At 39.9% G+C, this 22,740-nt stretch overlaps 1 protein-coding gene across 5 annotated transcripts in view; it reads right to left on the reverse strand.

Moving 5' to 3' along the window:
* NEK10 (NIMA related kinase 10) overlaps positions 1-22,740 on the reverse strand; it is a 208,172-nt gene that overhangs the window by 143,550 nt on the left and 41,882 nt on the right. For all 5 annotated transcript variants that reach the window (XM_077760735.1, XM_077760734.1, XM_077760732.1 and 2 more), the window contains exons 15-21: positions 21,030-21,094; positions 19,342-19,444; positions 19,121-19,249; positions 18,449-18,586; positions 15,184-15,229; positions 12,435-12,556; positions 12,197-12,299 (exon numbers count right to left, since the gene is read on the reverse strand). In XM_077760735.1, coding sequence (XP_077616861.1) covers positions 12,197-12,299; positions 12,435-12,556; positions 15,184-15,229; positions 18,449-18,586; positions 19,121-19,249; positions 19,342-19,444; positions 21,030-21,094 — 706 coding nt within the window. The remainder of the gene's footprint in view (positions 1-12,196; positions 12,300-12,434; positions 12,557-15,183; positions 15,230-18,448; positions 18,587-19,120; positions 19,250-19,341; positions 19,445-21,029; positions 21,095-22,740) is intronic.

A 22,740-nucleotide genomic window follows, 5' to 3' on the forward strand; every position in this document is an offset into this window, starting at 1 on the left:
AACACGCTCTCTGTCCAGGGCTCTGTGTGGGATTAGGAGGACGTTTCCAGAAAGATGCTCAACAAACCCCTGCCTCATTGGCACTTTCTCCTAAGAAGGCTACTCAAATTTCTAATCCTTGCCCTCCAACCTCCCATTGACCCTCTCACAAATGAAGCTCAGCTGTTATTAATATTATTATTTCTAATTCAACAAGTAGAAAAATCAAGTCAAACATTGAATTTCCTACACAAAGGAAAAGGGGCAGTTTAATGCTGGTGTACAGTGAGCTCGTCCACTATGCCACTGACTCTTCCAAAGGTTCTGTCCCCAGTGCAGGCCCTTCCCTGGATGAGACAGAGTGAAAGTATTTCTCTTTCTCAACAGCATCATTATTTGATTGATTTTTATTGATGCAGGTATCTGAGATAACAAAGAGCTCTGGGATGACAAATTCAATACCTGATACAAAAGTACTTTCTGAATTACAGGTAACCCCATTTCTTTGGTGCACACATATCATGTCACACTGTCAGAATAATATCTATTAGTAGACTAGGCTCTTGGGGAAACTAGTGTCCTTACTAAGTAGGGGCTCTTCTAAAATCATTTTTCAATGTGGGGCTTGTTCTGCTTATGATTACTTGGAATAATGAATGAAGCTTTAAACAAATAGTTTTAACATTAAATAGGAATGCTAAAGGTCAAATTCTTATAAAAACAGGAAGTCAGGCTCTTGCTGTCTCTCTCTCTCTCTGTCACACACACACACACACACACACACACACACACACACACACACACACACAGATTATGACATGATTCTAGAGCCTGAAAGTCTCCAACGGTTTCAGTACCCTTAGGGGGCTGGGCAGACTGGTCAGATGCGTAGTACCGTGTACTGTTGAATTAGTCTCTGTAGAAATAGGTACCCCCCCTCCTCACCATGCTGCTTCAGAGAACACACTTTGGGAAAACTCACAGAATGAAAATCTCATGTCCAGAACACACCAGATTCTACCCTATACATTAAAAATTTCTCAGAGAACTAAATTATAACCCAATATGCCCATATGAAAATATACACTAAAACAAGCTTTATTATCCTTGGTCTTTGATGTTTTTATAGGCCTTATGAACCCAACATTGAGAAGATTTTAGTTCCACTTTTCTCCTAAGATGGTAAAGGCTCAATGCCTCCTTATTCGCTCATGCAGTTGATTATAATGAGTTCATCTCACTGGAAGGACATAACAATCATCTATCTGGTCAAGACCAGAACTTTCAGGACACCCTGCTCAAACTTTCTTGGGACTGCCATTCTCACCTTTTCCTCAAAGCCAAATGCTGTTCAAATCTCAGAATTGCAGAATGACCCACTGGTCATAAATTTCTTAAAATTTATTTTTAGAAATTAGATTTGACTGAAATTGCTTCAATGCTGCCTTACTTCACATGACCTAGCAGCGATATAAGGAACCTAGTGGGACTGACAGAAAATATTCTTGCTTCCTTAGTGACATGAAGGCAATTTGCTGGCTAAGAGAAACTCCAGAAATTGTGTAGCCACCCTTACTCCACAGGTGCTATGTGGGTATCCAACACAAGTGACTCAACATTCTGGAGTCTTTTAAGTTAATCTTTTAACTCAAAGTTCTGTCCTGGCTTAAACTCAAATAGATACCATATCTGGTTAATGAGACATAAAACACAAAATGTTCAAAGCGAGACAGGTCAAGAGACCTACAAAAGCTACAAACAGCCTCTTATGTGCCTATTTAATGAGGAGATTTTAGAAGTATAGGAAAGAATATGCATATAAGGACTTTGATTTCCCTGTCAGCAGTGCAATGCTAATTCATTTTTTCCTATAATGACCTGGATTTCTCAGCAGCAGTTGAGCCAACCAATAACAATTAAAATCCTTTAGTCCCCTAGAAAACAATTAAAATGCCAAGATTCTAGCACTATAAGAGAGTCTAATTTGATTTCCCAAGCTTTGTTGGCATTCAAAAAAGGAATGTCCTTTCATGCTTCCTGAGATGCTGGCGAGAACTGCTTGTACCTTTCCCCATTTACATACCTGATTTTCACCTTAATCCTCAATCCCTCTTACATGAAACACTCTTCCCACAAAATCTCAGCTGTCAGATCAAGATCTCAAACCCAGGTATGTTCCCTAATCATTACGTTTTATTTGTAACTGACTTGTAAATATTTCTATGTGGGGGTGTTTTAGTCTATTTGCTCATTCATGTATCCATTTATTCAATAAATATTATAAAGTGCTTTCTGAGAAACAAAGTCAAGAAAACCACTGAGCTGTGTGCTGTAGAAAGGTCAGCCTGGTATAGTACTAAAGGTGACCAGAAACAGAACATATCAGATGTGGACATCAAAGATACCATCTGGAGGGATGGTATTTGAATTGAGTGGCAGACGGCATTCCAGGCAGAGAGAGCACCATGTTGGAAGTCACAGAGGTATAAAACCACAGCATGGTCTGTTCAGGAATGAGCAATTTGTCCCATGAGGCCAGAGAGGGCAAAGGTGAGATCGTGAAGGAAGGACCTTGGGTGCCCTAAGGAACCTAAACAGTACCTTAAATGTCCGAGGGGGCTGCCTGAAGGACTTTAACCAGGAAAGGATATGATCAGATTGCTAAAGCAGTATGTCCAAAACCTTACACCTTAAATGCCCTCACCCAGTTCTCTGCCAGTGGCATCACCATCTCCGCAAACCCAGACTCTTTCTCACTGTACTCACATGGCGTCTTCTAAGTTCTGCATCCCAAATAACTGCTGAATCCAATCCCTCTGCTATATCCTCTTCCCCCACTACCAGAAGTAAAACCTACATCACATCTTTCCTGAACAAACGCAACAGTCTTTGCAAATACTGTGGAGCAGTGCTGGAAAAGCTATTAGCCAGCCCTTTCTCCCTTTCTTATCTCTAACTGTAGAGGCTGAAAGCTCACCTAGATGTCACTCTTATGGCTAAAGGTGGCCATGTGACTTGGCTTTAGCCAACACAATGTAAGACATATAATGGGGACCTTTTGTGAAAGATTTTCTTTAATGATAAAAGTAGATAGCCATTTGAAGAACATAATTATTTTTTTACCCTAGCTGCCATCCTACTTCCGGTCTAAATTTGATAATGATGCTCGGAGCTCTGGCCAATCTGGCAAGGATAATGGAGAGAAAAGAGAGAAATTCCTAGATCATGGATGACCATCTTGATCTATTTTTTTTAATGTTTATTTTTGAGAGAGGCAGAGCATGAGCAGGGGAGGGCAGAGAGAGAGGGAGACACAGAATCTGAAGCAGGCTCCAGGCTCTAAGCTGAGCCTAATGTGGGCCTAGAACTTATGAACCATGAGATCATGACCTGAGCTGAGATCGGATACTTAACCAACTGAGCCACCCAGGCACCCCATCTCCTTGAACTATTAAATTAGCACTAGAAGTGCCCACCTCCAGACCCCTTGTTATGAGATTACATGTCCTCATGGCATAGCCATTGTTGGTCTGGCTTTTTGCATCCAAACAGGTCTTAACTGATACATCTCTTAAACTGGGGAATCGGTCTCCAATCTTTCTTTATGGTACCCCCTACCTACATTACACTTGCCCTCCACATCCCATCTGATCACAAAATTTCCAGTCTGGAAATTACTAAAGATAAGTCTCTGACCAAACATCAACGTCCAAGCTCCTCAGCCAACAAAGTCTCTACTGTCTGGACACACTGAACGTCCCACTAATCCGTAGGCACACTGTACTGCTTCGGGTCTCTAACCCTTCACATTTGCTGTACTCCCTGCCTGGAATGCTTTCGTACTCCACTCCTCACCTGAAGGCTCCAAAGGCAGAGTCAGTAATATATACAATTACAACATATACAATTCCAATATATGCAATTACATAGTAAACAATTATTATAATTATAATAATTGTATATTACTATATACAAGTATACGTAATTATAGACTATATATTTTTTCCCAGTTCTCTTGGAAGGAAGAATACATCTTCACCCTTTTAAACCTGCCTTGCTCTGACCAATGAGATCAGGGCAGAAGTTTTAAGAGCTGAAGTATGGTTGCTATGCCTTCTCTTCCCTGACCCTGCAATGTAGAAGTAGGTGGGGAGGAGCTTATAGCCAGCCTGGGGCTCTGAGCACAGCTCCCCTAGTGCTTTATGGTGCATACACAGTACATGCTAGGACAGAAACCAGCCAGTGTAGACAAACATTTCCTTCCTTCCTTCCTTCCTTCCTTTCTTCCTTCCTCCCTCCCTCCCTCTCTCCCTCCCTTCCTTGTAACTATATTGTGTTATACCTTTAAGGTTATTAATTATTTATTTTAAGTAATCCCTCCACCCAACGTGAGACTCACACTCAATGACCCTGAGAACAAGAGTGGTATGCTCTTCCAACTGAGACAGCCATGTGCCCCAAGGACAAACTTTTTCTGTAAAGGGCCGGATAACAAATATTAAGGCTCTAAGAACCACACATGGTCTTTGTCACAATTTTCTTTTCTAACAACCATCTAAAAATATAAAACGATCATTAGCTCACAGGGCATACAAAACCAGGCCATGGATGCATATGTCACACAGGCTGTGGTTTGTCATCATTTTAAGCTGCTGAAACTTTCAGGTCACTTGTCACTGCAGCATAACATGACCTATCCCAACCAATATACTACTATTTGCGCAGACAACTTTCTGGTCTTTATTGCCCTGTCATACAATGGTGAGCTCCACAAAGACAGTGCCCACGTCTATCCTGCTTCTTTTGTTCACAGCCAGATGTGTCAGCTCAGGAGTTAACTGCTGAGTGAAGAACTCAACGTCTTTCCCACAAGACTGAGCTCAAGGAAAAGAGGACATGGCTTTCATCCACCCCTACATGCCTGGCATATGATGGCATTTGATAAGCACTCGAGCGGTTGATAAATGTTCCACTGAATCAAGTATTTCTTTGTTGCCACTACCAGTAGCAACAGCCAAATATCATTTGAGAAACATGTAGAAATGTGCACAGCCCGTTTGGTTGTGGGATGAACGTGTGACCTCTTGAGTCATGCACTAAAGCCCATGTATAAAATCTATTACCATAGTTGACTGAGTTTTATTTTTCCCTTTTTTCTTTTTTTAAAATTTGGGATCAGGGAAGAAAATGAGAGCATGAGGGGCTTGCATTAAAATGTGGGTATTTGAAAAGGTCAAGAAATGTGAAAAGGTGGGTCTGCAAGCAAGTTCATTTCCAGCAGACCCCCTCCTTCAGAGCCATTCTGTGATGGCAGAGTGTGGCTTTTACTTGACAAGTGGCAGCACTTAGGGCTGACCTTGACTATGCTTTGCCCAGCGTGCCCCTGAGTCAGGCCTGTTCCTGTGTGTGGCATCCAAGGTTACAAATAAATGCAGAGGCAAGACCGGGTCATGTTTCACAGGACAAGTCACTGAATATACAGTCTTTTAAATGGAAATATATGTAGACATTAAAATTAGATACCACTTGTAAACCCACACATACCTACATAGCAGTATAATAATAAAAAGTTAATACTTTCTACTCTGCTGCCTTCTGAAGGCAAGGTCCCAGCTAGTGTGATTCCTACAAATAATTGCACACCAAACTCAATCTTAAAACAGTAATTCATCTACATTAAGAAAAAGAGAGGGGCGCCTGGGTGGCTCACTCGGTTAAGTGTCCGACTTCGGCTCAGGTCATGATCTCATGGTTTGTGGGTTCGAGCTCCATGTTGGGCTCTGTGTCGACAGCTCAGAGCCAGAAGCCTGCTTCAGATTCTGTGTCTCCCTCTCTCTCTGCCCCTCCCCCCTTCATGCTCTGTTCCTCTCTGTCACAATAATAAACACACATATAAACAAACAAACAAATAAAGTGGTTCAAGGGCACCTGGGTGGCTGAGTCATTAAACATCTGACTTTGGCTCAGGTCATGATCTCACGGTTCATGGGTTCGAGCCCGCATTGGGCTCTTTGCTGACAGCTCAGAGCCTGGAGCCTGCTTCAGATTCTGTGTCTTCCTCTCTCTCTGCCCCTCCCCTGCTCACCACTGCCTATGTCTCTCTCTCTCAAAAAATAAACAAAAAATTAAAAAAAAAAAGAAAGAAAGAAAAAGAGAAGAGGGTAATTTCATTTTTTCTAAAGCTTCTCTTCTGGTTATATTTTCAATACGTTTTGTCTCATGCATCCTAAACATCACTTGCCAATTCTGTGGGGTTTTCCCTGGCGGTAAATGAGCCTGGCAAGGCTGCCCCTCAGTGGTGACATGCTTTCCACAGACCACGCCAAAAAAAATACGGGCATCTTACACATTCAGTTTCAAATTAATGCTTAAAGATTTTAATTTCACCATACCCCTCATAAAAATAAAAGTCTGTAGTGTCCACATTTATATCAAGAGTGCTACCCACTAAAAAACATATTTCATCACTATTAATTTAAAGTATCCTTAGAGGTACCCAGGTGGCTCAGTTAAGCATCCGGCTCAGGTCACGACCTCACAGTTAGTGGGTTTGAGCCCCGTGTCGGGTTCTATGCCGACAGCTCAGAGCCTGGAGCCTGTTTCAGATTCTGTGTCTCTCTCTCTCTCTGCCTCTCTCCTGCCCGTGCTCTGTCTCTCTCTGTCTCAAAATAAATAAAATGAAAAAAATTCAAGTATCTTTAAAATAGTGATATTAAATGTCTTTTAGGGGGCCTGGTTGAGTCAGTCCATTGAGCGTCCAACTTTTTTCTTTTTTTTTTTTTTTAATTTGAGAGAGAGAGATAGAAAGAGAGAACATGAGCAGGGGAGAGGGCGGGAATGTCAAGTGCGCTCCATGCTTAACCTGTTGCAGGGCTCAATCCCATGACCCTGGTATCGTGACCTGAACTGAAATCAAGAGTGGGATGCTCAATTGATTGAGCCACCCAGCCACGCAAGTGACTGACTCTTGATTTGGGCTCAGGTCATGATTGCATGGTTGTGAGACCGAGCCCTGTGGTAGGCTCCACACTGGGCATGAAGCCTGCTTATGATTCTTTCTCTCCCTCTCCGTCTGCCCCTCCACTTGTACCCTGGCTCTCACTTTTTCTCTCTCTCAAAAAAACCCCCAAATTTCTTTGTATTATCTTTTTAGTCATAAAATCATTCTATACTCACTGAATATACTAGTAGCACATCAATGCCCTGTCCACATAATTGCTTTAATGGAAAGAAACTAGATTAGGGCAGGATTCTGTTCTGAGGTGTCTCATTGCTTCTTTATTTGAAACTAGAAAAATATTCCCTTATTTAACACGAAAACATTTTGAAAGCTGAATATAACTTTTAAGTTAATAATGCTTAAGTATAAGTCTAATAAATAGTAATAAAAACAAGGTTGGGTAGAATGGCGATGAGGGACAGGATAGAGAAAAACAAAGTAAAAGTTTGTTTATTCTTGTAAAACCAAGTAACCTTTTTTCCCTAGGGAGTCCTTTACAGTTTGAGTGAAAACAAAAATATATATTTTTTATTAAAGTTAGAGAATAAAAATGAAAGTAGGATATTTTCTTATATCTAATTATTTTTTTTAATGTTTATTGATTTTTGAGATTGAGAGAGACAGAGCACGAGCAGGGGAGGGGCAGACAGAGAGGGAGACACAGAATCCGAAGCAGGCACCAGGCTCCAAGCTGTCAGCACAGAGCCCAACACGGGGCTCGAACTCACAAACCATGAGATCATGACCTGGGCTGAAGTCAGACACTTAACTGACTGAACCACCCAGTCGCCCTTAAAAATTTTTTTAATTTTTATTTATTTTTGAGAGAGAGAGAGAGAGAGAGACAGAGAGTGAGTGAAGGAAGACGCAGAGAGAGAGGGAGACACAGAATCCAAAACAGGCTCCAGGCTCTGAGGTGTCAGCACAAAGAGTCTAACTCATGGACTGTAAGATCATGAGCTGAGCAAAAGTCAGAAGCTTAACCTACTGAGCCACCCAGGTGCCCCACTACATCTAATTATAGACTTATTAATGTAACTAGCTTGCCCATTTGGCGTTAAAAGGTGGATTGATCATGTCTTCTAGCTCTCAAAATCTTGCTAAAATGAAGGAAAATAAATTTTCTTTGTTAAATTACTATCTCACAAGGACAAGGAGAATGGGCTTGGTGACAACAGAGGACAAGATATTCCAATGTATTTTTCTAAGATGGAAAGTAGATGCAGAATATACTGAGCAGAAGCCCCAGACCGTGGGTCTGAGAATATGAGGGCCAAAAGGGAGCCCATTCACCCTGCAGAGCCCAGGGTGCCCCACAAGGGAGAAGTGAAGTTAAAAAAAGCTCAAGAGACAGAATTCAGATCAAATCCACAAGACCCTCCCCACATTCACACATGGCTCTGCCAGTAATTAAGTTCCCTCTGAGACTAGCAGAAAAAGAGAGATTTATTTTCCAAAGACACTGACAGAACCAGAAAGACTCGAAGTGGAGTGTGGATGAACTCCTGGGAACTCAGTGAATGTCTATCAACTGAACTAGCTCCCTGAGCCGGCTGTGTCTATACTGCTCCCCACATTACAGCAACAGAGAAAAACAGTCAAGATACTGGAGTCGCAGTCTCTGGAAAAAGCTTAGCTAAGAACTTTGGGGTTTCCAAAGGAAAAATGTCACTATGTTCTAACAAAGTCCGTAGATGACAGCCTTAGCTGGAACTCAAAGAGCCTTTAGTGGCCTTTTTAGTGTCTTTCTCATAAGTATTAAGGGACAGCCTCAAATAAACAGGCATTTGAGAAAAGTCTCCAAAAGGAAAGAGAAACTGAAAAAATAAAAAGAATTAAAAAAAAATAATACTATGGACCCAGAAGACAAAGACACAATGCAGGGCACTGAAGAGAAAAGGCTACATTATCCTAAGGGAGAATAAAATCAAGATTCCATAAAAATGAAATAAAGAACGAAATAAAAGTTGAGGAACTTAAAAGATGTAAAAATCAAAATTAAGGGGCGCCTGGGTGGCTCAGTCAGTTGGGCGGCCGACTTCGGCTCAGGTCATGATCTCACGGTTCATGGGTTTGAGCCCCGCGTTGGGCTCTGTGCTGACAGCTCAGAGCCTGGGGCCTGTTTCAGATTCTGTGTCTCCCTCTCTCTCTGACCCTCCCCTGCTCACGTTGTCTCTTTCTCTCAGAAATAAATAAAATGTTAAAAAAAAATTTTTTTTAAATCAAAATTAAATAGTCAATAGAAGCACTAGAAACTTAAGTTAAAGAAATAAGTAGAATAAAGAGACAAAGAGCTAAAAACTAAGGGAATAATTATTTTTAATTAGGAGATTATTTGGTATAGAGATCCAAGACTAACAGGAATTCTAGAAACTAAATTAGGGGAAGGGAGAAAAGTAAGGAAGAAATAATGTAGGAAAATTTCCCAGGACTGAAGTTTTAAGTTTGTGTCATTGAAGTGTATGCCTAGTTCCAACCACGCTAAATGAAAAGAGACCCATTGAAAGGACTGCATAGAGGAGACAACCTAAAAGTTTCTAGAGAAATAAAAGAGCTCATATAACAAGTAATGGGAGTCAGAATCTCACTGGTTCTGGGATAGTATCCAGCAAACCTGGATACTAGAAGACTACAGTAATACCTTCAAATTTGGAAGGAAAATGACTTCCATCTGAGAATACTACACTCACCCAACTACCAATAGAGTACAAGGGTCCCATAAAAATATTTGTGACATGCAAGCATCCGAAAATTAAAAGATTCCAAATGTTCTTTTCAAGGAAAATACTGGAAGATACACTTCAGCAGAACAGGAGTGATGAATCACTAAATTCTACACCTGAAACTAATATTACACTGTATGTAATTTCAGCTAACTGGAATTTAAATAAAAATTTGAAAAAGAAAAAATAAATAAGTGAAAAGCAAGGGAAAAACACAGGACATAAGAAAGAGAGAATCTAATTAGAAAAAAGAGAAAACAGAAGTTTCAGGACAACAGCCGTGCAACAGACTTAAACTCAAATCCGGTCTACATTTGCAGCAAGCAGCTATAGGAATTGGGTGTCCAAGAAAACAAAATTGAGAGTAACTGCCCTGTTTGACCACATGGAAATAGTATAGAGAGGGCTTTTATAACCCTTTTAGAAGATGTGGGAAGAAGAAGTAATAGGGATGTAGAAAAAGAAAACAAACAAAAAAGAAGACGATTATTAACTCCAAGAAAAACAAAAAGGTCTGTGAGAAAGGAAAGGTGATCAACACTGAACAATAATTATACAACAATAATGTAAACACTGAATATTGACTTAACCACAAATTGTGCAATAACTATGGTAGATTGGGAAAAAGAGGAAATAAGAAAACTAAATCCTCAACTATCACAATAGACAACCAAATGCCAGAAAAAGTTAAGGAGAATTAAAAGTGGTCATTTAAGGAAAACAGAACTGGGGATTGCAAAAGGTGTTTCTTTATCGAATTTTTAGGACTATTTTATTCTGGAAGCTATTTTGATGTGCAATACTGATTACAGAAAATATAAAAATTAATAAGTGAAGTTTGATAGAAAATCAAGCTACAATAAGAGATTAACCTCAGTGAATTCAATATAACCAAAAGAAATAATTACAGCTGATCTTAGTAACAAAATAAAATGCAGCATTGGCTATTACTCAGAAATATGGCCTGAGTAGCCATCAAAGTTATCATATACCAATACAGAACAAGTCTGTTCCATCCTATTTAATAATATATAGATATAATAAATTGGATTTTTAACAATGCCCATTAACTTATAAGTTAAAATACCTACAGGTTTATAAATAGGAAAAATTCTTAAGGAAACACAAATCTAATTTAGAAAAAGAAAAAATTAAAAGTTCATAAGCTTTTAAGTAAGATAAGTAAATATTTTGTATTATATTGAAATTATAATTAATTTCAAATGATTAGGCAGATGTGTGTCCATGGTGAAGATTCACAATTATTTGGTCTCATTTTATATTTCACAAAGTACTGGCTTAGAAAGATTTCCAAGTAACTTTGCATTGGAAGTTATCTATAGAGTTTCTGTTTGGGTTGCTTTTTATATTTTAAATGAAAATACAATGCTCTCCAAAAAAAATCTGGACAATAAATCTAATTGTTGTTACTGAAGACACATGGTTGTGGTAAAAGTGTATATTTAGAACTGCCTTTATGAGGAATTAGATTCTTCTAAAACTAAGCGAATCAGCTTTAAAATGTTATAATGCGTCTCTCACATAATTAACATTTAGGGAAGTGATCTCCAAAGCTGAACGCCTAAGGCAAGCCACTGGGGGGCACACAGACAAAAAAAATTGAAATTTGTGATTTTTTTAGTGCACCCCTTTATAGTTTATTTGTAGACTGTATGTACATTATGTCAAATCATTGTACAGTGCTATGTGTATAGAATTTAAGTAAGCATATTATACATTGGCAGTGTATCACGAAAAAAAATGTTTTACTGATGGAATGTGATGAGCAAACAGTATTTAGAGGCCACTGATTCAGATATGTGTATCCCTGCTTATAGTTGGGGAACGATTCATAGTCTATGAGAGGAACAGAGCTGTTCAGGAGTGAAGAACAGCAGAAAGCTAATATACCAGTCTGGCTAAAAAGTGAATTTTAAGTTATGATTGAGAATTATACAATTGTGGAGATAATAATAAAATTTTATCCAACATCAGACCTATCTGCTGCAGTTGAAAATATTTTGATAAAAACTGATGCAGAAATATACAAATTCCTAGATCATAGCCCTTGATGTATACATGTGTCACCCATTTAGCACAGTCTACGTTAAAAGAGTTCAAAACAATGTGCTCATGTGAAGTAGAGAAAAAAACCTAGGAACCACTGAATTGGGAATTAAATCCTAAAGCATCTTACCAGTACTCTATTCTCTCATATGGGAAAAATGCAGCTCAATCAAGAACTGCACTGGTGACGCCCAATTCAGTAGCCACGAGTCACACAGGTCTGTGTAATTCAATTAAAATTTAACAGAATTTAAGATTCACATCCCCAGTCACACTTGCCACATTTCAAATGCCCAAAAACCCCACACTGCACACAGTGCAGATATAGAACATTCCCTTAAGTCCAGAAACTTCTATTGAACATCTCTGCTCTTGAGTCAGATTCAGGAGTTCCTTAATTAAAAACTTGTAGGATTCTTATACTTACTCACTGTTACTTTGTCCTTATCCCCCAACATAATGTTGTTTGGCGTCAGATCTCTGTGGACAATCCTCTTCTCCTTGTGTAAGTACCGAAGAGCTAAGCACAGCTTGAAACAGCAAATAAAAAACAAATTTTATTTCCCCAAATATACATAAAACCGCTGATGACTACTACACACATCTCTAAGAAATCAGCTCAGAAATTTACTGTTTTTTTTAAATTAACGAAAATAAAAGTGTACCTGTATAAATATTTTCCATAGTCTTTCTTCAGTAAAATGATGTTGTTTTTCCTTCAAAGAACTGAAATGCTCTCCAAGAGGGGCCCCTTCTATAAGCTCCATGACTATATACAACCTATCATCTATAAGAAAACAAGGAAAATATAACAGAAGTTTAAATTCAATATATTTAGAAAAATACATATGAATCAGAATCGACGCTTCCCTATGTGTACGCAGGGCACAGCGCTGAAAGAGGTAGAGGGGCTAAGATCCACTCAGCCCTACGGGCGGTAAGGGTGTGGGGCTCTCTGGGCACCTGGAGCCCAGTCTCTTCTGGACACAGATGACAAGTAAGTGATGCCAAGCCCAAGGAGCATTTCCTGAAGAAGAGGTACACCCACCTTTCCTCTCAGTAGTTTATAAAGTTTTACCCTTAAATCACATCAGACGTTCAGAAAATTGTATTTTACACTGTCCTGTTGTATAGTCTCATAGATATGCCTACCAGAAGTTTACAATGGAGCCATGCCATGGTCAGACAAGGACACAGCCGAAAACACAACCCATGACAGAAATTTCTGTGATGCCCCTCTAGAGCAGAGAGCGCTGGACTTCTGGTGCTTTCATCTTTGGGATCCTGGGAATCTCATAACCGACTGTGTTCATCTCTTTACTTTGGATGCCAAGAAACAAGGTAAGTCCACATTCTCCTCCAAAGCCAAGGTGAAACTATTAACAATGATAGTGGTATGCATACTCTGTGATATTGGGGATGCATATAAAATATGTACATACACAATATTTACAAAAAATGAAATCACATGATACATGTGCTGCCACTTATACTTTTCATTCAACAGCCCAACATATGAGTATACACAAATCCATGCAGTTCTTTCTGTTGGCTTCATAGTCTTCCATAACACAGAGGGGTCATTATTTGTTCTCCTAAAGACAGGCATGTATATTGTTTTCAATTTTTCATTATCGCAAGAAGGATTTAGTGTATGTACTAATCTTACCCCTAGCGTCATTTTCCCCTTCTTCTATTAATGGACTTTTTCTTTTCTTATTGAAGTACAATTAACATACAAGGTCCTATTAGTGTTGAGTGTACAGTTCTATACCATACTCATTGCTCATCATGCTAAGTGTGCTCTGAATCTCCTTCCCCCGTCTCACCCATCCCCCATCCTTGAGCTTCATTTCAAATTTTCTGGCCTTTTAGTTCCTTTTATCACAATTCCCTAATCTATTTTGCCATATTTTAGGGATTTTTTAAGCCACTTCCTATTCTTTTTGGAAGCTGTCAGGTTGTAGAAGTTTTATTTTGTTTCCAAATTAGGATAAAGTTGTATCACTTCAGTAGTGCAAGTCAAAAGCCAATCTCCATCTCTAATGTGAAATGCACGAAACTATAAGAAATGACTCCAATGTCAAGAATTCTATTATCAGGAGGCAGATTTACTGGGCAGTTTCAGCACTGAGTTCCTCTGACTCATCTAGGGGAATGGATAAAATCATAATATGCCAGAGGTTTGCATAATAATAGCACTTATAAAGAGGCAATGAGGAAGATTTTTTTAAATCTTTATTTTAGAGAGAGAGAGAGAGAGAGAGAGAGCAGGGGAAGAACAGAGAGAGAGGAAGACACAGAATCCAAAACAGTCTCCAGGGTCTGCACTGTCAGCACAGAGCCCAACGCAGGGCTTGAACCCACAAACAGCGAGTTCATATCCTGAGATGAAGCCGGATGCTTAACTGACTGAGCTACTCAGGCGGCCCATGTCTGATAGTGTTTTAAACATGTGACTTGAGTTTGGCTTTATCTCAACCTTTTGATTCAATATTCCATCATCCTTGCAGCAAGGGCCTCCCTGAAGAATGTCAGGGCTCTATTGCCACCTTGTGGTCATTATCTGAACTTCAAGTGAAAGAAGTATCAAAGATGTAGCCACTCCCAATTTATTTGAGGGGTGAAAAATGCCATCTGAATCAACAAAAACAATTTTTCATCTTGTCTTGAATAAGCCACTATTCTTGAGCTTGCTTTTTCTCCTTTTTAAGGTTTATTTATTTTTGAGAGAGAAACAGAGACAAGAGACAGAGAATCCCAGGCAAGCTCCTCACTGTCAGCTGGATGTGGGGCTGGAACCCATGAACTGTGAGACTATGATCTGAGCCGAGATCAAGAGTGGGACACTGAACTGATGGAGCCACCCAGGTGCCCCCTACTTTGCTTCTCTCCTGATCCTACCATAGTTTTGTGTCTGCAAGAGAGAGAGAATAGCTAAAATAACGACTTGCTTTGTTCATGTGGTGTTTTTCAGACAGGAGTCTAAGTACTTTATCACTGTCCTTAGGTCACTGGTTATACCACCACTTCACTGACAGAGAGATGCACAACATCTTCTACAAATAGAATAATTGGAAAAAAAAAAGAATTGATCGAGCTTATTTTGTGACATTCTAGAGGAAAAATATATAATATAGGTACTTTCCCTTAATTAGAAATATCATAAGGGATCCCTGGGGGGCTTAGTCGGTTGAGCATCTGACTTTGGTTCAGGTCACGATCTCACAGTTTGTGGGTTCAAGCCCCGCATCAGGCTCTGTGCTGACAGCTCAGAGCCTGGAGCCTGATTCAGATTCTGTGTCTCCTTCTCTCTCTGTCCCTCCCCCACTCACGCTCTGTCTCTCTGTCTCTCTCAAAAAAAATAAATAAAACATTAAAAACACTTTTAATATCATGAAAACTCATACTTACTTTCCAGAAATGTTTTGTAATAGCGTACAACATTGGGATGATAGAGCTATAAGAAAATAAATAACAAACATTACATTACTTCACATATAAACTTGTTTTCACAATGTAGTTGGACTTCCTATTTGAAAACAAGGAAATTATTGTATTTATATTTATGCACAAAATTAAGCATTTTAAGATATCGTCTGAGATTTGAGGTTTTTATGATTCTTTTTATTTGCTACCTGCAAAGCTCATCTGAAAATAGCAATCTTCCATGTAGCCTTTGATCAAATAAAAATGAAAACTGATTGTGTTTTATTACCTAAATTAACATTTTAAGTAAATTTTAGAACTGAAAGTAACCTGAAGAATTCACTTAGCTATCCGCATCCCACCACCACACACACACTTCACAGAGAAGAAAACAGAAACGAAGCAATTTATGTTGAATATGTACACCTTTGCTCCCTACCGTGCCCTACTACTTAAATATTTATATATACTGTTCGTTTCTATTTACACTTTGTGTCTTTCTATGCTCTCCAAACTGGTTAGTATGGAACTAAAATCATCTAAGAGTTACTCCATTTAAATTAAAATAATAGTTGGCAAAGACTCCCTTTTCGGCCAAACTTTAGTCAGGCTTCTCTGAGGCCTCTTCTTGACCAGGCCTCATTCTTGCCCTGCTTGGTGTTATCAAGAATCCTGCCCTGCCAGTTTGGCAAGCTTCTCCCCATTCGTGATACCCAATCGAGTTCCTCATCACCCCATCTCTGAGAGCTAGTGTAGTTCTTCTGAGTAATTTTCCATCTACTCACCCCCCTCTCCCGGCCTGTTGGTTGTAAATCACTAGCTATTGCTGTTGTATCTGGAGTTGAGCTCAGTCTCTCTCCCCTGTTTTAATAGTTTGACTCCTATCTCAATAGTCTTGAGTGAAGTTTTCCTTGTCACTTTCCAAAAGCTTTCAGTGTAATTTCTCTCTTTTTATTGTAATGTTTGTTTATTTTTTCTGAGAGAGAGTGTGTGCAGGGGAGGGGCACAGAGAGAGGGAGAGAAAGAATCCCAAGCAGGCTCCGCGATGTCGGCACAGAGTCCAGTGCGGAGCTCGACCCCACAATAGTGAGACTGTGACCTGAGCCAAAATAAACAACTCTGTTAAACTACCAACTGAGCCACCCAGGTGCCCCTACAATTTCTCTTTGACATAAGTTTATCTCGAGATATGACATGGAAATTCCACTTTTTCAGGACTTTCATTTTCTATAAGAATACTAAAATGCTTATAGTTGCTTTGTCATATTTAAGTTTCTAGGCAAATTGAAATTTATTTTATCTCTGAATTATTGACATTTCATTTCATTTATAAATGCATTGTATCTCTTTTTGGTCTTTCTCCTTGCTCTTTTGAAGGGGAATCTGGAAACTGTCCACCAAACACCTACCCTCCCGTTCCTCCAATGCAGTTGAGTTCTGGCGGAACATGGCTTTTTGGTCTTTCTTCTTGCTCTTTTGAAAGGGAGTCTGGTAACTGTCCACCAAACACCTACCCTCCCGTTCCTCCAGCGCAATTGAGTTCTAGCGGAACATGGCTTCCCAAGACTGTATCTCTCGGCCTCTCTTGCAGCCACGAGAGAGCCTATCACTAAGTTCTCACCAAGGGAATGTAAGGGGAAACATGTGTGCTCCTGGGTCTGAGCCCTAAACATTGGGAACATCCCGACCCTCATGTTCTTCCTCACCCCACTTTGTATGTGAATGTGCCTGTGGCCATTTCACCCGTGGAGACAAAGACAATGCCCTAGGAGATGGCAGCGCAGTACGAGAGAAGAACCGATGTCCCCCAAGTGACCGCATGGAACAGAGAACACTACCAACCTGGCCCACTCACTCTGGGATGGTTACATCAAAGAGAAATGGCCGCTACATTGTGAGGCCTCTCGTTTAAGCCAATGTATTGTGGAGCCTCTTTCTTACTGCAGCTTAGTCTTAATCTTAAAAATATACTCTCCTTTTCTAGTTCCATTTCTGTCACTTCTGTCTGCCATCACCTTTTCCTTTTAGGACTCAGTGTTATTATCCCTTCATTGGTTCAGTCCTTTTGTAAGAGCACAACTGTACAATTTTGAGTTATCTCAAAGTCCAAACATGTGCCTCTTCAATGTCCCCACCCTGATACTTTCTTTTCTTAGGAAACGTGCTAAAACAACATCTACCTCATCAACTATCAAGTGGCCAGCAGATTTTAGACAATAAGGGGCCAGGTAAGCAACAGAATCCTATTCTGGACCCTAGCTCACTGGCCAGGACTATATCCAGATCGGGGGTCAAATGAAGATACTAAATCAGCAAAAGCCATGCTCCAGCCTTGTGCTAGAGTGAATCAGCACACTGCCGGAGATTGGGGTGTCCTGGACTTGAGCAAACACTGACTTCTTAAAATCCAGCCTATTAGGATATATGAAAGCCAACTGTAAAATAAGCTATTAATGACAGTGTTTACTGTAATTTATGAACTGGAGAAGAACTACAGATTTCGATGAATAAAGATCACATATATTTGATGATCGTTATGTCCCAGCACAGAATCTACACAAATTTAACTCGTGGAGAACAGAAAGCAGTGAAGCCGCTAGCTCTCTACAGGAGTTATAAATGAACAGTACCCATAATGAATGTATAAATACGGAAAGCTGAAAAAGAAACCCATGTATTCTTGGATCACAAAATCCAATCTCACTTCTCTTCTGACATGTTTATGCTTTCTCCCCAAACAAACCTTCATAATGATAGTTAATTGAGTTGTTACATTATGTCAGAATATTACACTCATGCCAATAAATAATCGCCCGCCTTGGAAATCTACTTTTAGATTTAATACGCTGTATTTGAGGAATGTTAACAGCTTAATTCTTCTTGACAAAAGTCAGGGAACTGTTAGTCATATGCTTATGTGTGTAACTAAGTAACCAAATATCATACACTGTAACGAGAAGGGAATAGATAGCTTGCAATTTAAAAAGAAGGATGTTTTGTACATGAGGCACTGTCATAAACTCGATCGTTCTGTACCCCAAACCTTGATATAAACTCCAGAAAGTCTTTCTGTGGTTCAATGTCAAGCCTTAGGGAAAAAAATCTAACTAAAATATTACCACGTCAATGTCAATTATTTTAAACAGAACCAGTTCTTAAATGGCATGGACAAGAATAGCACAAGAACTCTACTTTCTTTCAATGACATTGAGGTAACGCTATTACTGTCATAAATAAGAAAAGCATTTACCTGCTCTTTAATTATGGTTAATTCAGAAACAATATTCTTTACACTGCTGTCTCGATCTTTTTTATCCTTTCCAAATGCTGGGTTATGTAAATTGACCTCTTTCATTGCTAAAAGATTTTGACCACTACGCTTTCTGACCTAAAATAAAACCAGAAAATAAAGTAAAATAAAATAAATAATAATGAAGTGGGGGTAAAAAGAAGGGAAAAAAAGATAGATTAATAAATCACATGATTAAACCAAGTAACCTAAATAATATAAATATGTAATAGAACTTTTATAATTTTACCTGTGTGTCCACTAAGCTCAACTCAAAAAACTGGTGATCACCCAAGTCAGTCTGCACTATTCAGTAGGATTTTCCTGGGTAACTATAGAAAACTCTGGTATGAATTTAGAGAAAGTGTCATGCACTGGGTCAAGCCATTTTGACTATTGTTTTGGTGAAATATTAATAAAGGCTCTTGTCTTCAAAGACCAGTGACTAATTTCTAGAGCTGAGAGTAGACATAAGCTAACATCAGAACAGCTATATGATGGGCAAAAATCTAACTTGCATATGTATTTTCCAATACTGAGGGCACCAATCCACTTGCATGGATGTGTGCGAGCGGGATATCTATCTGGTTTGCTTGGAAAGGTCAGAGAACTGTTCTCTAAAGGCAAGGTCACCTTGTAAACACAGCCGAAAGCCCCACTTCCAAGATGATCCAGAACTGCATAGTTGCCTATGTACTTCAAAGGAGCTTTATTCTGATTAATGCTTTCAATGTTTTCAGCGATTTGCTTCAGCTCGTCATCCTAACCGAAAAAATAAAAAGGAAATGGGCACTATGATAATCTCCATCCTGCCCACACAGCAGGCTGCCCAAGTATCGAAACTCAGAACTTACCACTAACAAATTCAACTTGGATACCAATTCTTCATAAGCGCTGATGTCACGAACATAATGTCCGATATCGATGAAGATCTCAAACAGGTCAGTGGGGAAAAGCCTACAGGGAAAATGCACACACAAACCCTTCACGTAGTTCTTGGTGACTGTTGTTCATTCCTTCCCTTCAGGAGCTAGCCCACACACAGATTCATTACACAAAGCAACCTTAGGTCATCAACAAAGCGGGGGCAAAAGTACTCACTAGTGTATCTCACAGAAATGAACAAGAGCTACAGTTCTTAAGGGATAAGGAAAGGCTACCAGAGAGGAAAGTTCCTATACCTGCAGTGTACAACACCATGCTGTATACTTGAAAATTTGTTAAGAGAGCAGATCTCATTATGATACAGATTACACAAAGACCTTATGTGTAAGATATTTAGGGGTACAGGCATGAAGCGTTTTGGGAAGGAATGTTTATGGGGTGTTTATGGAGTGCTGAACACTCACATAAATGCCATTAAATTCAGTCCTCCTAGTAACCCTAGGGGGTAAATACTAACCCCATTGTCAAACGTTACATGAAAATAAAATAAAAATACAGGTAAATGAAAAAAACATTGAGAGATTTACGCATCATTTCCAAGGTACCAGTTTCAAGGGCTTAGTAAAATCTTTAAGTCCACAAAAATGAGTGGTTTAGGGACTTGAAATAATAGGTTATAATAATTTTACTTGCTTTTCTTCCCTCAAATTCAAGGACTGTTTGGTTTTTTTTGTTTTGTTTTGTTTTTTTTTAAATATTTTATTTATTTTTGAGAGAGAGATAGAGACAGCATGAGGAGGGGAGGATCAGAGAGAGAGGGAGGCACAGAATCTGAAACAGGCTCCAGGCTCTGAGCTATCAGCACAGAGCCCGATGCGGGCCTCGAACCCACGAACCGTGAGACCATGACCTGAGCCGAAGTCGGACGCTCAACCGACTGAGCCACCCAGGCGCCCCATTCAAGGACTGTTTGTAAACAAAGTAAGAACATAAAGTGTCCCAACGCTTCTGAACAAAAAACATTGTATTAACTTAAGCCTTTATTTCTGCTGCCTTCTATCAAGCGAATTTGAGGAAGAACTTGGGCCTATGATTTTGGCCAGCCTGACCAACATGATGGCATGCAGGCCACACATGTAGGTGACTGTCTGCTTCCCACGGGGGCAATGTTTCTGTCACCTCCACCAGTGCAGCCTCCTGAGCCAACAACACCCAGCCTTTTCCCCTTCAATGAGCTCCTACCCTATAAAGAATATCCTGACAAATACTTCTTTTTCTACTGATTAAGAGCAAAGGACTAGACCAACCACAGAATTTCTGAATGCATAAGAACAAGCACATATTTTTTGATGATGTCATCCATTTAAAATGCTAACATCCAAAAAAAAAAAAAAAAAAAGGAAAACTAAAAACCATAGCAACCATGGTAATTAAGAAGAGTTGGATTGATAGAGTGATTCATTCTCTTTCTTCACCATTTGCTTCATTTTCAGTGTTGAGATATCACTAGGGTAAGTCCGTGTTATGTGTGGATTCTAGAAAATCTGAAAACGCACACTCCACGTAATAGCTCTCTCACTGTTTGCATCTTAATCAGGCATGTGAAAACAGGTCAATCTCATGATTGCTGGTCACTTAAATTTCTCTAAGCTCATACCTTTTAAAGAGTGGTCTGTTTCTTTCCATACTGAATAGAAACCTCAAGGCTCTGAATGCATAACACTGGAAAATAAAAGGTACGGGGATCTTAAATGGTAGCTCGACAAATCAAAACATTTCCAGGATAAAATTATCAGGGACTAAACAATACAGTGGCTTTACTACTGTAAGTGAGTGGCTGGCCTACATGAGAGCCAATGCTTAGGACTGAAAATGAAACCCATCAATACCTGGGGTTAAGTCTTGTCTTTTAAAAAAGCATGTATGGTGTAGAACTTTATGATGCTGGCCTCGTTTCACTCAGTACTTGCCATTAGTTCCTTTCTAGAAAGTACAAAATGAACAACAGAGACCAGCAGTAAAATTCCTACTCTGAGAAAACCAAACATCCAAAGATTTTCGGGAGCTCAAGGTTTATTTTGTTTCTAGCCTGCTATGTATGCCTCAATATTTATATGGCTTCTATGAGAAAATAAACACTCGAAATGATGACATATAAAAATAGCCACAGGCACGTTGGACTCAAACTTGACAAATTGGTCTCTTGAGTAAAGAGTCTTAAGCGTTCCCCAAATAGAACAATCTACAGTAACTCCCGAGAACACTCAGAAAGAGGCCTGTGAGACTTTACCAAAGAAAAATAAATGTCTAAATGTCTGACAGTTTGCTGTGCCAAGAAAAAAACCAGAGCGCCCCCAGCCTGCAGTTGGGCCCATATAATAGGCCACCACTGGGGTGATCGAGAGCTGCTGAACTCGACCGTGGAATCCTTCATAAAATTAGTGGTCTGAATATAGAAGGGAAACAAATAAACTTGCCCAGAGAAGCCCACACACAACACAATGATGTTAAAGAGCCCGGTGGAGGGCAATGGAGGCAGTGAGAAAGGAGGACACAAAGCTCCTCAAACACAGTTTCAATTTAAAATTGTTAAACCCCTCTCCCGGCTTAACAAAATGCATCTGCAGGCTGGGTTTGATTTAATCTGCTGTCTGGCGTCATGCCCCACGCCTGGAGTGCACCAAGGAAACTAAGTCCCACTTCCGGACGTCGTCGTGGGTGGCTCTCCAGAACTTCTGCCCGCCGGCCCGCAGATAACCACCGAGAATTCTCTGCTTGCTTTGACTGTCGTTCTGGATGAGAGAGCTCTGCAGTCAGACAGGGTGTCTTAGTTCCTTTTCTAAAAGACTTGGTGGGAAACAGGAGCTGCAAGTACTGCAAAGGCTTACTTTAACGCGGATTTTATCTTTCCAGTACCTGCAGGGACACTGGTCCCCTGATACACACAGGACCCTGCAGTAACGTGCCCCCTCCTTACCCGCATGTGAGGCCTCATGCCCTCCCCTTACCACACACCCCAGCCCCACCCAGCAGCCTAAGCACACTTGAAGCCACCAGGCTTCGCATGCGGTGTTCCCTCTGTGCAGAATGCCTTTCCACCCTGCAGCACATGCCACGGCTGCCTCACTCCCATCTCCTTATTGACTTAGCAAGTCTCTTCTCATCCACCAAGACCCATTTCACAGCTCTTCCTCTGCAAAGGTGAAGTGTTACTGGCCGGGGTCCATGCTTAAAGATCCAAATCAATTGCCTCTTATAATTTTCCAATACATAAGCATTCCATGTTTTGAAAAAAATAGAACTTACTGATCAGCAAAGAAATAAATAAATAAAATCACCTAATTCAACCCCATCCCCCACCCCCCCCC

The sequence above is a fragment of the Crocuta crocuta genome, unplaced genomic scaffold (genome assembly GCF_008692635.1).
Source record: "Crocuta crocuta isolate KB4526 unplaced genomic scaffold, BGI_CrCroc_1.0 scaffold253, whole genome shotgun sequence".
Taxonomy (NCBI): domain Eukaryota; kingdom Metazoa; phylum Chordata; class Mammalia; order Carnivora; family Hyaenidae; genus Crocuta; species Crocuta crocuta.